This window comes from Schistocerca piceifrons, chromosome 8, assembly GCF_021461385.2.
Source record: "Schistocerca piceifrons isolate TAMUIC-IGC-003096 chromosome 8, iqSchPice1.1, whole genome shotgun sequence".
Classification (NCBI taxonomy): Eukaryota; Metazoa; Arthropoda; class Insecta; order Orthoptera; family Acrididae; genus Schistocerca; species Schistocerca piceifrons.
In genome coordinates, this window is record NC_060145.1 from 409551586 (window position 1) to 409565863 (window position 14278).

Below are 14278 nucleotides of genomic sequence, written 5' to 3' on the forward strand. Positions count from 1 at the left end.
GGAGCATCTGAAATGCGCAATGGAAGAATTTCTTCGCAGAAATTAATTTCCTACATATAGTTTGCCTTGGATATTAATTTAGAATTTAGTACAAAACTTATTTGTATCATATGATCATAAGAATCAGTAACGCCGCTCAGAAAATAGCGTGTCACTCAGAAAAGGGTTATAAATTTCACTATTTTAATGCACAGTCGCATTCCTTGTTGTTTTTGGAAGTTACGCCACATTGTATGTGTGTGTGTGTGTGTGTGTGTGTATGTGTGTGTGTGGTGTAACTATGTTGATAGACATATTTTCCTGGGAGAAAAATGTGAACTCTTGGTTGCTGTCAAACAAAGAAAACTCATTATTACTTTTTAAAAGTATTTTTTATTACTATTTTGTGCTTGATACATCAGGCGCAGCTGTGATCAAAGAAAAGTGTAATGGCATTCTTTTTAATTACTTGGCTACCTATTTCCTGCCAAAATGTGTGTTCAACTGGAGTGATGCATTCTTGATAATTCCTGAAACAAGTTCATTAACAGATGTTATAGAGAAAATTTCTTCTCTATATAACCTTCAGATTCAATATTACCTAAATAAGTATTTACAAAGTACATACATTAATATTAATGGTGTGTTCCTAGGTATACAGCCGAGTTGTTGTTTGTATTACAAGGGAAAGAACAGCTGGTCTGTATATCCAGAATCACACCACTGATCAGTCACACGCGGATAATGTGCGATATCACAATACACGGGTTATGTTTATAGATATGATTTTCAAAATAATTATTTTTGCATTATCTAATCTTATCTTATATGTTTCAGTGGAAAGCATATGTGTTTTACGCTACTTGCATATTGTGTCTGACAAAATCGTATCACGATGTTATACTGTTTACTATGGCAAATGTACTTAAGCATGGACTGTCTCTGTGACATTACATTATTACTAACATATACTTCCCTATATGATATTTCCTTCGGAGATGCGTACACAATGCTATATTTACCACACATATGGCAAAGCTATTTGTAGGATAGTTTTTCTTTTATCAATTGCTTGTTCAGAAGATATAAAAAGGTTCCCTATCTCAGGACAGATGAACGGATCAGGAGAATAATGAGGTGGCCGTTGTTGCACATGTAACGATCTGGGGTGCAACTAAAATAATTCCTTAATGACGAGTTGAGTCATGAACATCTAGATACTGGGATTTAAGTTTAGAGATAAAAATGCGTATAAAACTAACATCATTGAATAAACTTCAAGGACAGTCTGGTTTAGATTTACTGTAATAGACAACTGTTCTGAGCATTCCTCAACAGTTATTGTGCGTATTGGCTGCCCTTGTCGCTTACAGCGGCCTGTAGATTTCCCAAAGTCAGTAGTCTACATGATCTCTAAGATCTCAAAATCGGGGAAACTGATTTTATTTCACTACAATTTCTGAAATGTATTATTAAACGTATTCATTAATCTACAAAATGTCAATTTCGTTCTTTAAGCATGGTACACATTGTTAAGATTATCCAGTCGATGTTACATACGAAAAAGAAAAATCTTTCAGACAAATAGAAGGTACAGTTTAAGAAATCTATTCAAAGCAGATAATTGTGGAATATTTCCGTGTTTGAAATTTGCGATTTTCCCCAATTTTCAGCAGGTTCCTCTGAATGTGAGGTACACAAACTGATTCGACCTTCAAGTTTGTTTAAAATGCTCGTAACCTGAAGAACATTTCTGAGTGCAATTGCTAGTACATTACGTATGGGACTCCCTGCCTTTGTATCATGAAAAGTTTAGTGCGGGAAATGTCTCACTGAGAGATATTTCGAAAAAGTATCAGGGACACATGACATATCTTACTACGAAGTCTGCCGCTACATCACAGTGTCAACTTCAAACTAGTCTTTATACGCCACTGTATAAAACTTACACAGTTAATAGTCAAGGGTACCTTGAGAAGTTTTAGTTACGCTATAGGCAGCAAGAAGTCTTGCAACCGAAATGAAACGATTTACTGGCAAACATCGTTTAAAATGCTCTGATGATTACCACTATAACATATTATCATTAGTTTAGCCTTTGTATGGTGTTATATCGTTACCTGCAGCACATACAAGGCGAAATTAATGGGCTGACCACAGCCTTAATCGTACATTACACTGCAAATGTGTAAGTACTGCAATACTATACCAATACATTTCCTTGGGGATTATTAATTACAATAATCGGTTCGCTGTGACCAGTACCACGAACCGTCGTCAAAGTTACACTGTGCTGCATGAAAGCGGTTATACTAAATATATTGATATTACGAAATAACATATGTTATAAATATTAACCAAGTAACTTAAATACGTTGCAGCATGGAATTAATAATACATAAGAAAAATAGTACGAGTTGAATCTTAAGTAGTTAGAAACATTTTGTTATTCCTGGTTGGTTAGACGGAAAGAAAGAAGAAATAGGTTTTAGTTACCTCAGTCATGATGCACTTAACGATAGCGTATGCCCTTTCACAAAGGTCGACCTCACCTGAAACATGAATGTACTAATTAAAGAACTTTCCTTATTATTTGCGAGGAAAAATACCTATGAATCTACAGATACATATTTCACAAACACGTGAAAATTGTTCACTGGATAGTAGTGATCGTAGGCGAGTTTAGTGACTCGTTCTGAGGTACAGCATTCGTACTTGAGAAAATCTTTATATTCACATAATTACTGAAAACTATTTAAACTTGTGTTGTTGTTTAGAAACAGTCGCCGGTTTTCTTTGAATTCGTTTATTAACTGTCATGACACATTTTGGATCTAGCGCATCTGATGAACTATTATAAATGCAAAAAATTTTACAGAAACGCAAAATTCATATAAAAGGCAGTTCTAAACGAACAACATTCAAGAACAATCAGGTTTTTTTATACAGAAATAAATAGCGTTTTAGATACAAACACATGAGACTCATGAGTCTGTGACTTTGTCTTTATATACTGTCACTACCAATATGTAAAATAACAGGTATCACCAATAGTTGCACTTTCAATCCTGGCTGTTGAAATAGCAGACAAGCAATGGCCAGCACCAACGTGTGGGCCGGGAGGAAGGCTCGGCCACATTAGGTGATGTAACAGTGTCAATGCACGTTTGAACAGCGCACCACAGATTCGTGTCAAAAGCAAGTATTACACTTAAAATTTTAAGAGGCAATTGCCAAAAGTAAGTGTCAGTATACAAAATATTTAAAAATTGCTTCCCTACATACGGGCAAATATCTTATCTTTCTTATAAAAATTCATGTTTTCATAAAGCCAGCGTATAAAATTATTTAGAAGGCTTTTTGTTTGTATACACATCTAAAATTGTCACGATATAGCCAAAAGAAAACTGTTAGAATACTAGATGGTTAAGTAAATTAACATAAAAACACATTTTCATTTTTATTACAAAACAGAAGTTCTTAACTTTTATAGGAAGCTTTCTTTCCCGTAAAATTTCTAACATAACATCTGTTACTTTTGTATGTTTACAACTGGTCCTCAGATGACGGGTTAAATCCGAAACGCTTCATGATGGTTAATAAACAATTTCATAGAAAACGGGCTACTGTTTTTAAGCAACCTCACAGTGTTTTTAAATTCTTTTCAATAATTATATTCATAATCGTTACGTGCCTCTACAAGGACTTTCAATCTGATTTAGATTTTATATTCACATTCGCTATGAAATAAATTGTCACACACAAACAAGGTGCAAAATTTTAACTGGCGTGAAAGCACACTATGTAATGGCAAAGTAGTCTCGATTTCGAAGATATTACCACATCCAGAAGCGTTGAAAAGTGATAGTTTGGTGACCCCAAAACAAGACGATAAGGAAATAAGGATAGGCAAGCTACGTAGAACTCTGCGTTATACAGGCAGCAGATCTCAAACACAATGCCTTCCTCACCAATATAGTGGCACAGTTCTGTACCCATTACAGTACTTTCACCATACTTTATCAGTGTACGAGCCGCATTTTATTTTAAATGGTGGTGATGAATTGATGAACTAATCGGTTTTCAGTGTTACTTATCAAATAAGACAAATCTGCATGAAAACTTCCATATAAGATTCTCTCGTGTCGTCTACTTTAAATCAATGAGTGTATTGGGCAAACAAAGATCTTTAACAGTTCCACTGCATTTAATAACGATGAATGAAATTGCTAACCGGAAATTGCAAAGAAATATTTATCAGGTACTAATTTTTAGATAGAGGACAAAGAATAGTGATGCGGGAGGCTCTGACATGTGGGTCACCGATTTTGGTTAAGTTTTATGAGGACGCTCTATATTGAAAATAAAGAGACACATGTCCCGGATTTTTGCTAGACATATCTTAGTTTTTGAAAAAGTTGATGACGGAAAATTATATTTCCAGTGCTATACATCAAAAGAGAGTCAAAAACCGAACATTTTCATCAATACAATATGGGATCCAAAGTAAATAATATTTAACGTTTTTGTGTTTTCATGCTGTAGCTTGGATAACCATCAATCAGTGTCTCTCATAGCGCGGTCGGTGGTCGAGCGGGTAAAGCGTTAGACTACCAAGTCGGCTGCCAATATTCGATTCTCGGTTGCGGCATTATTTTAGATACGATATTTTTTTCCGTGTATCAGATAATATTCTCGTAATCGGAATACTTTTCTTTGCCTTTTTCTGAAGTAAAACATCGGGAGGTGTAATTAATATTCAAAAAAGTATATCTCACAATGTACTGAGTTATTTTCTTCGTGATGCATACTACAACAATACATCTAAAGTACTGTGTGTTATTGTATAAGCCTAACTGATCGTCTGTTCGTGAGCGTTCTCACATTCAGTGGGGTGAAACTTATCATACACCAAGCAAAACATAAATATTCCTCCCGTCATGCCGCGTACGTGAACGAAATTTCACCGCGTTGACATGTTTTCTGATACATTGTTTGTGAAAAACATATCTGATTCACGTTGGTAAAAATAGACTGGGTGCGTAACAAGCATATACAAGCATATCTTGAAAGACAGGCGTGAACAACCGGCTATGGAGTAACGCTTAAATTTTGATAGCATCCGACCTATCTTGGAATTATCTGCTCTGTTGTGATGTCACACGATTTTGAAGAAGAGCGATGAAATTCTTTACTTGTCAGAAAAATGAAGCGTCACATGGTTGACACAGAAAGGTACGTCTCTGGAGTATAATTTTCACGGAGCAGGTCGGCTGGGCGTCATCACGTCCGAAAGTCCTATCTAGCGCCCCATGTATCATGATGAAGGTAAGCGCCAATACATTGTGTATATTTAGTTGATTATTAATTACACCTCCAGCTTTTTGCTAAAAAATAAGTAAATAAAAGTAAGTAAAACAAAATAAAAGGAAATAATACTCTGATAATGGGAATAGCGTTATCAAAAGTCGACAAAAATATCGAATAAAAGAAAGCCACCCTCAAGAATCGAATACGGACCATCAGTTTGGTAGTCTAATGCCTTGATCGCTCGATCGCCGATTTCGCTCTGCTAAACGCAGACTGCATGTGGGTACCCAAGTTACAGCACGAAACGCAAAAACGGTAATAACTCGAATTTTGTTAACGCTAGATCCAATATTAATAAAAAATGTTTGTTTTTAGATACTCTTTCGACGTATAACACAGAAAACACGATTTTCCGTCATAAAATTGACCTCGATTTATTTTCAAAACGTAGGAAGTGTGTACGAAAAATTTTCAGTATGGAATGTCCTTGAAAAACATGGTTAAAATCGTTGACCCAAGTGTCATCCCCTTCCCTTGTGAAAAATCTTCCCGGCACAACCACGTTCACATCAGAATAATATATTAACTGCTCCAGACGATGCTCGAAGTAATAAGCCACAAATATGTTTTGCCCTGTTTAAAAAAAATGAACCAGAAAGGTTCACTGTTTTGTTTGCTTTTATGACCATGAAATAACTGTGACTAACGATTTTTCCCCCTTGTTGTTTCACCCTGTCGCAGACTACATGTGGTTCGAGCAGGCTCCCAGCAGTAGCATCTACACCTGCTCTTCTGGGATTTACAATACGCAGAAGCGGCGTTAACATAACCAAATGCTTTCAAAATACAGATAGCTCGTTATGAATCTTTCAAAAGATAATATAAACAAGTTTTATTAATTTACTGAAAGCCGGCCAGTGTGGCCAAGCGGTTCTAGACGCTTCAGTCCGGAAACGCGCTGCTGCTACGGTCGCAGGTTCGAATCCTGCGTCGGGCATGGATGGGTGTGGTGTCCTTAGGTTAGTTATGTTTAAGTAGTTCTAAGTCTAGAGGACTAATGACCTCAGATGTTAAGTCCCATACTACTCAGAGCCATTTGAACCATTTTTTTTTAGCGAAAGTAACTGATGGTTTGTGTTGAGTTCACGTTGTTGGTGGAGGGTGATGAGTACTACCAGGGAGTAAGGATGGAAACGAAATATGATAATGTAATTTTATATGTGAAATAGATGTGGTATTCGGTGACAGATATTGTGGATTTTATAATAGAATTTGTTTTGTGATTGGCCCCTAATCAAAATTGAGCGATAAGAGAGAAAAGGACTGAATACGTTAAATGTCCTTACGTGAAGATGACAGTGGTAGTGGGTTGAGTCTTAAAGATATTAGGACAGGTTCATGGTCATGTAAGAGATGCTGGTTACAGTTTGGCTGGGCAGGACTGGACATGTGGAGATTGTATTGTATCAGCATGAAAGAGTGTGCTGGCGCAAAGCGAGACACTAAGTGGGTTAGGGAGTAAGGAGAAAGTGGTAGAGTGGTTGGTGTCAGCTTTGTGGGAATCGTAAAAAATATTTAGGTAATCGGGTATGCCAGTGTAGGTGAGAAGAGGCATTTTATAAGTTGCTAAACGATTTTGGATTGTTTTGGGGGAAGAGACCAAACAGCGTGGTCATCGGTCTCGTCGGATTAGGGAAGGACGGGAAAGGAAGTCGTCCGTGCCCTGTCAAAGGAACCATCCCAGCATTTGCCTGGAGCGATTTAGGGAAATCACGGAAAACCTAAATCAGGATGGCCGGACGCGGGATTGAACCGTCGTCCTCCCGAATGCGAGTCCAGTGTGCTAAGCTAAACGATTTGTGTAGGGAATGTAAATGCATACAAGGCGGTTAAAGATTTACAGTGATGGAATTCTGGGGTGAACAGACATGCTGACGAGGGATATAATCGCCTAGTTAGGTGACTTCGTGCTTAGGATGTTGTGGATTTCCTGTCCGATGACTGATAGGTTGAATTATGGATAAATAAAGCCATTTTCACCCACTTTAAATGAGGTGAATCTAAAGCGTCTACTTAGAGGTCTTTATAAACAGATTTCGAAAGCAGCTGCAGTAATTACGTTCTAGAAAATAGCATCTAATTTGCTAGCCAGCACTGCCAAAAATATGGTAATAATAACTAAGTGAAGCACAATTTGTCGTGCTGTTTCACACTTTTAATTACTAAACTTTAATTTCTGTAATAATTTGTTAGAAATGACTGTGTTCCACAGACGAATCCTAATTTTTTTTTATATCGGCTTACGTCCATCTTGATGACGTCAACCTGTTATCTTTACACTCTTGTGAGTCCGATAGAACAGCAACAGCTCTAATATTGTCACATGCATTCGCAATCTTAGTCTTAACTGCTGTCATCAATAACATAGTAGCGAAATGAACAACAATTATTGTCATTCCACCCATGCAGCTGAGTGTAGAGAGTTGAATCAGTTACAGTTTCATCAACTCTTGCATCAAGAAGAAGCGCTGTTGACTTACTCCTCTGTGCGACACAGGTGTAGGTTGTCTCGTCGAGGTGTGCGAGATTGGGGCTGTTGGGGAAGCCCTGAAGTACCATCTTCAGGAGATCTTTGTCGAAAGCTCCATCTGCATGCATCTGAAACGTCGAGAAATATTGTTACACGTTGTTCTGCAAAACATTGACAATATGTTCGCAAAAAATGTAAGGCTGTTGACGCTACTGTATTACGCGTTACAAAAACAGTCCACTATCCTGAAAGTCCAAATCTTGATACACTCTTATATCTGACGAATTTTTATTGGTGTGTAGAACCAGATAAATAAAATTAACGCACATTATCGTTTGCTGCGATATTACAGTTTTCTCATGATCATAAGACAGCACGTGAATGATCTGAAAGGCAAGACATATGGTATAAAGTTAAGACAGACAGGGGAAAGTTCTTATTTGTCGCTGTTACCGACAGCTGCACTTCCTTATCAGTAGCTTTGTTATGATGACTGACGGTGAGTAATTAAGCTACTGCCCGTCAATAACGTCGGCTGCCTTCGCGAGTCTGCCTGTTTGGGCTCGTGATGGGCTCCCTGCTTTCCTCCCTCCAAAGCTGTGCCAATGCGCGATGCGTTGACATGCGAGGCGTCGCTGCGGAGCAGTGCGTACTGGTGTGTGACTTGCGTCGCGTCTATGCATCGTGCTATTGAGTAGCATCATTGTACCATGTCTTTATTATGCAACAAATAGTGCACAAGTATGGATTAAACACACAGAAGATTGTGCAAACACTGTATTCAACGTTTTGAATCATATCACGTGATGAAGATCAAAAGCAAAGAGTGAATACTTTTTTCGAATAGTAAATATTTTTTCCCCCGATTCACGTAATGTTCTTCAAATCAATAAGTATCTTGTACTCAACACTTTATAAAGTAGCCTGTATTCTTCCTAAGGACTCAAGCTGCTTCCATACCAAAACCATCGCAATCTGTTCAGTGGGTTAGTCGTGCAAATGTGGGGCATCTATAATATTACTGTGGATAAGACATACAATTACGATATCGTTTTCCGTGATCCGATTTGTATGAAATAAAACCTATCCGGTGACCAAAGCTATGCTCAAGTTACCTGTGAAAACTCCATGAAAATCCCTCTAGTTGTTTTGTAGATTAGCGTGTCCAAACAGAGAAACAGATACGATAGTTTTAGATAAAACTTTAAATCACGATAACATGATCCCATTTTTGGTGAAATAAAGCTTACACGGTGTACCATGGTATGTTCAAGGCATCTGCGAAAACCCAAGAAAATTCGTCTAGTAGTTTTAGAGAAGAGTGTTGAGAAAGATACGACAGTTTTTCATATTTGTTATTAATACAGATACAGACAGAAGATAGATATTTGTACATTAATTGTTATAGTATTGTAACTACATCTGCATCTACATACATATTCCGCAATCCACCATACGGTGCGTGGCGGAGGGTACCTCACACCACAACTAGCATCTTCTCTCCCCGTTCCATTCCCAAACAGAACGAGGGAAAAATTACTGCCTATATCCCTCTGTACGAGCCCTAATCTCTCTTATCTTAGTGGTCTTTTCGCGAAATGTAAGTTGGGGGCAGTAAAATTGTACTGCAGTCAGCCTCAAACGCTGGGTCTCTAAATTTACTCAGTAACGATTCACGAAAAGAACGCCTCCTTTCCTCTAGAGACTCCCACCCGAGTTCCTGAAGCATTTCCGTAACACTCGCGTGATGATAAAACCTACCAGTAACAAATCTAGCAGCCTGTCTCTGAATTCCGTCTATGTCCTCCCTCAATCCGGCCTGATAGGGATCCCAAACGCTCGAGCAGTACTCAAGAATAGGTCGTATTAGTGTTTTATAAGCGGTCTCTTTTAGAGATGAACCACATCTTCCCAAAATTCTACCAATGAACCGAAGACGACTATCCGCCTTCCACACAACTGCCATTAAATGCTTGTCCCACTTCATATCGCTGTGCGATGTTACGCCCAAATATTTAATCGACGTGACTGTGTCAAGCGCTACACTACTAATGGAGTATTCAAACATTACAGGATTCTTTTCCTATTCATCTGCATTAATTTACATTTATCTATATTTAGAGTTAGTTGCCGTTCTTTACACCAATCACAAATCCTGTCCAAGTCATCTTGTATTCTCCTACAGTCACTCAACGACGCCACCTTCCCGTACACCACAGCATCATCAGCAAACAGCCGCACATTGCTATCCACCCTATCCAAAAGATCATTTATGTAGATAGAAAACAACAGCGGACCTACCACACTTCCATGGGGCACTCCAGATGATACCCTCACCTCCGATGAACACTCATCATCAAGAACAACTTACTGGGTTCTATTACTCAAGAAGTCTTCGAACCACTCACATACTTGGGAACCAATCCCATATGCTGGTACCTTAGTTAGGAGTCTGCAGTGGGGCACCGAGTCAAACGCTTTCCGGAAGTCAAGGAATATGGCATCCGCCTGATACCCTTCATCCATGGTTCGCAAGATATCATGTGAAAAAAGGGCGAGTTGCGTTTCGCAGGAGAGATGCTTTCTAAAGCCGTGCTGATGCGTGGACAGCAACTTCTCTGTCTCAAGGAAATTCATTATATTCGAACTGAGAATATGTTCGAGAATCCTGCAACAAACCGATGTTAAGGATATTGGTCTGTAATTTTGAGGATCCGTCCTTCTACCCTTCTTATATACAGGCGTCACCTGCGCTTTTTTCCAGTCGCTCGGGACTTTACGTTGGGCAAGAGATTCGCGATAAATGCAAGCTAAGTAAGGAGCCAATGCAGTAGAGTACTCTCTCTAAAACCGAATTGGAATCCCATCAGGACCTGGCGATTTATTTATTTTCAACCCATTCAGCTGCTTCACAACCCCAGGGATGTCTATTACTGTGTCCTCCATACGGGAATCTGTACGAGACTCAAACGGCGGTATGTTTGTACGATCCTCCTTTGTGAAAGATTTCTCAAATGCTAAATTTAAAATTTCAGCTTTCGTTTTGCTGTCTTCCGTTGCCAGGCCAGACTGATCAGTGAGTGACTGGATGGAAGCCTTCGACCCACTTACCTACGAAGGCTATCCACAAAGTACATTACGTTTTGGAATTAAAAATAAATAAAGTATTGGAAAATTCTTTTATTATATACAGATGAAAGCCACACTTCAATACTACTTTTCTACATAAGTGCCAGTTAAATTAAGGCACTTATCGTAGCGCTGGACGAGCTTGGAAATTCCTTCGTCGTAAAATTCGGCCGCCTGCCCCTTCAACCACGTGGTTACCTCTTCTTGAAGCTGTGCGTCGTCATCAAAACGCTGCATAGCCAACCACTTCTTCATTGCTGGGAATAAGTGGAAGTCGCTCGATGCCAGGGCGGGACTGTACGGCGGATGAGGAAACAACTTCCACTTAAAAGATTCGAGAACTTCACGAGTGGCATTTGCCGCGTGGGCCCGGGCGTTGTCGTGACTCAGCAAGATCTTTGAGCCCAACTTTCCCCTGCGCTTGTTTTGTATTGCTCTTCTGAGGTTGTGCAGAGTTTGGCAATACCTTTGAAAGTTTATTGTAGTGCCTCTTTCCAGGAAATCCACAAAAATCACACCTTTTCTGTCCCAAAAGACAGTCGCCATCACCTTCCTTGCCGACAATGTCTGCATGCATTTCTTGGGTTTTTGGGGGGAATTTCTGTGCCCCCACTGCATTGACTGCAATTTTGTCTCGCAGTTCACATGCTTAACCCATGTTTCGTCACCAGTAACGATGCGATCGAGTAATGAGTCGCCATCTTTCTCGTAAGCGTCCAAAAACGTTAACGCTGCAGCCATTCACTGATTTTTGTGAATCTCTGTCAAGATTTTTGGTATCCATCTTGCACAAAACTTGTGGTAACCACGCTTTTCGGTAATGATTTCGTGCAACAAACTTTGTGAAATTTGTGGAAAACTCATAGAGTGTTCCGTTATTGTGAAATTACGGTTTTCACGGACAACGGCATCGACTTTTTCGACAAGTTCGGCAGTCACTATGCTGGGTCTTCCACTTCGCTCTTCGTCGTGAACGTTAGTTCGGCCATTTTCAAATTTTATGACCCATTGACGCACTCCACCTTCAGTGATTATGTTGTCCCCATACACTTCACAAAGTTGCCGATAGATTTCTATCGGTGTACAGATTTTTGCAGTCAGAAACCTTATTACAGCACGCACTTCACACTTCGCAGCATTTTCAATTAACGCTGACATTTCAAATTGTCACAGTAACTCAACGGAGTACAGCACGAACCTCTCACTAGCACGGCGGAATACTATGACACCAAGATGGCCGCGCTAGCCCCGCCCCTAACCGACACAAACGAAAACGCAATGTACTTTGTGGATAGCCCACGTATTTTACGTAAGACCAGAATTTCCTTGGGTTTTCAGCAAGATCTTTTGCTAAGGTATGACGGTGGTAGTGGTTGAATGCTTCGCGCATCGCTATTTTTACAGCAGCACGAATCTCTACTAACTTTTGCCTGTCCTCATTCTCCTGATCTTTCTTGTACCGCGAGTGCAACTGTCTTTGCTTCCTGAGCATTCTCCGAATTGCGCTGTTAAACCACGGTGTGTCTTTTCCGTCCATAACCCACTTTTTCGGTACATATTTCTCCAATGCGTGATCTACAATGTGTTTAAAATTTGCCCATATTTCTTCCATGTCCATCGTACCGGAAGTGAATGAAGTCGATTCATTTATTAAGTGGAATGCTAGCAACTGCTTATCTGCTCTTTCTAGTAAGAATACTCTCCTAGCCTTCTTGAGCGACTTTTTAACTTTCGTAACCATAGTCGTAATGACAACATCATGATCATTAATCCCTGTCTCAACACTGACACCGTCGATGAGGTCTGGTCTGTTCGTGGCTACCAGATCTAAAATATTTCCATTACGCGTTGGCTGTCGATTTAGCTGCTCAAGACAGTTTTCAGGTAATGTGTTCAAAAGTAATTCACACAGCGGCTTGTCTGTACCACCTGTAATGAATCCATAGACATCCCAGTCTATACTAGGTAGGTTGAAGTCGCCTCCGACTAATATAGCGTGATCCGGGTACTTCTGCGATACAGAATGTAGACTCCCTTTGAATGATTCTAGAACTGTCACGGCGGAACCTGGTGGCCGGTAATAACACCCCACAATTATTTTTATTTCCCCTAGCCCTGTTAAACGTGTCCAGATAACTTCACAATCACACTCTACTTCCACCTCAGTAGACACAATATTTTTGTCAACTGCAATGAAGACACCACCTCCTACGGTGTCTAATCTGTCTTTCCGATACACGTTCCAACCCTAACTAAATATTTCAGAACTTCCTATCTCAGGGTTCAACCAGGTCTCAGTCCCCAGTATAATTTCCGCGCCACACGCTTCCTGGAGGGCAGTAAATACAGGAACTTTATTCCGAACACTCTGAAAATTTACTGCTAATACCTTGATAGCAGAAGTGTCTTTACACTGAGCGCGTACTGATTTCCCTGCCTGCACGTCGACTGGCGAGTGTTCATCAGGACACCTCGCACTACTGCCTAGCCTAAAAAACCCCCATGTGCACGCCACAAGTACTCTGCTACCCGACTAGCCGCTTCCTTTGTCTAGTGCACTATGCCGCTATTATGCATCGGTGACTTTTATTACAGTTTTTCAGATCCGAACTGTACGCATGTGGTTGCTATGGGTCACACGAAAGCCTTATAATGCAAAACTAAAGATAAACGTCACACGGATTAAGGAATGAAGAGCTGTAAGATACGCTAACCGCAGCGGGAGATTGAATAAATATAGAAACGTTTTTCAATGGAATATTGCTCTCTAATAGGCTAGGATGACTTAACTTCAAATTAACAGAAATACCAATTTCTGTTGCTGACTGATGTGAAAATTACGCAGCATAAAAAACTCCCCGATTACAAAGTAACGTGCAGCGGACAGTAGAAGGAGCAGAGTGGTGGGGGGCGCGTCGTTAAGTAGCTGCCTACGTGACGTTTTCAGTGTACGCCATGGCGTGGTCTGGTGAACATCGTGCCTTCGTAGTGGAAGATTTTATTCAAAATGGCGAATCGCCTATTAATACTCAACGTGCTTTTCTCGTTCGCTTTGCGCTCGGACGACGGGACCCTGTTCCCGATAAGAAAACAATTTATTCTTGGGTTGCTAACTTTCGTGAGACAGGTTCCGCATTAAAAAGGAAACCACCTGGACGACCACGGACTGCAACAGGCCCCGGAAATGTTGATGCAGTTAGAGCTTCAGTTCAACAATCTCCTCTACGATCCGCTAAAAAGCATGCGGCAGCATTACGGATATCTGATCGAAGTGTGAGAAGAATCTTGCATCGAGATCTTAAAATGCATCCTTACAAAATTGTAACTACG

The 14278-nt window shown here is 39.9% G+C and overlaps 1 protein-coding gene across 1 annotated transcript in view; it reads right to left on the minus strand.

Annotated features, from left to right (window-relative positions):
* Nucleotides 1–362: 362 nt before the first annotated feature.
* LOC124711993 overlaps nucleotides 363–14278 on the minus strand; it is a 39190-nt gene continuing 25274 nt past the window's right edge. The window contains exons 5-7 of the mRNA XM_047242279.1: nucleotides 7830–7947; nucleotides 2476–2531; nucleotides 363–509 (exon numbers count right to left, since the gene is read on the minus strand). Of these exons, the coding sequence (XP_047098235.1) occupies nucleotides 480–509; nucleotides 2476–2531; nucleotides 7830–7947 (204 nt within the window). The 3' untranslated portion in view covers nucleotides 363–479. The remainder of the gene's footprint in view (nucleotides 510–2475; nucleotides 2532–7829; nucleotides 7948–14278) is intronic.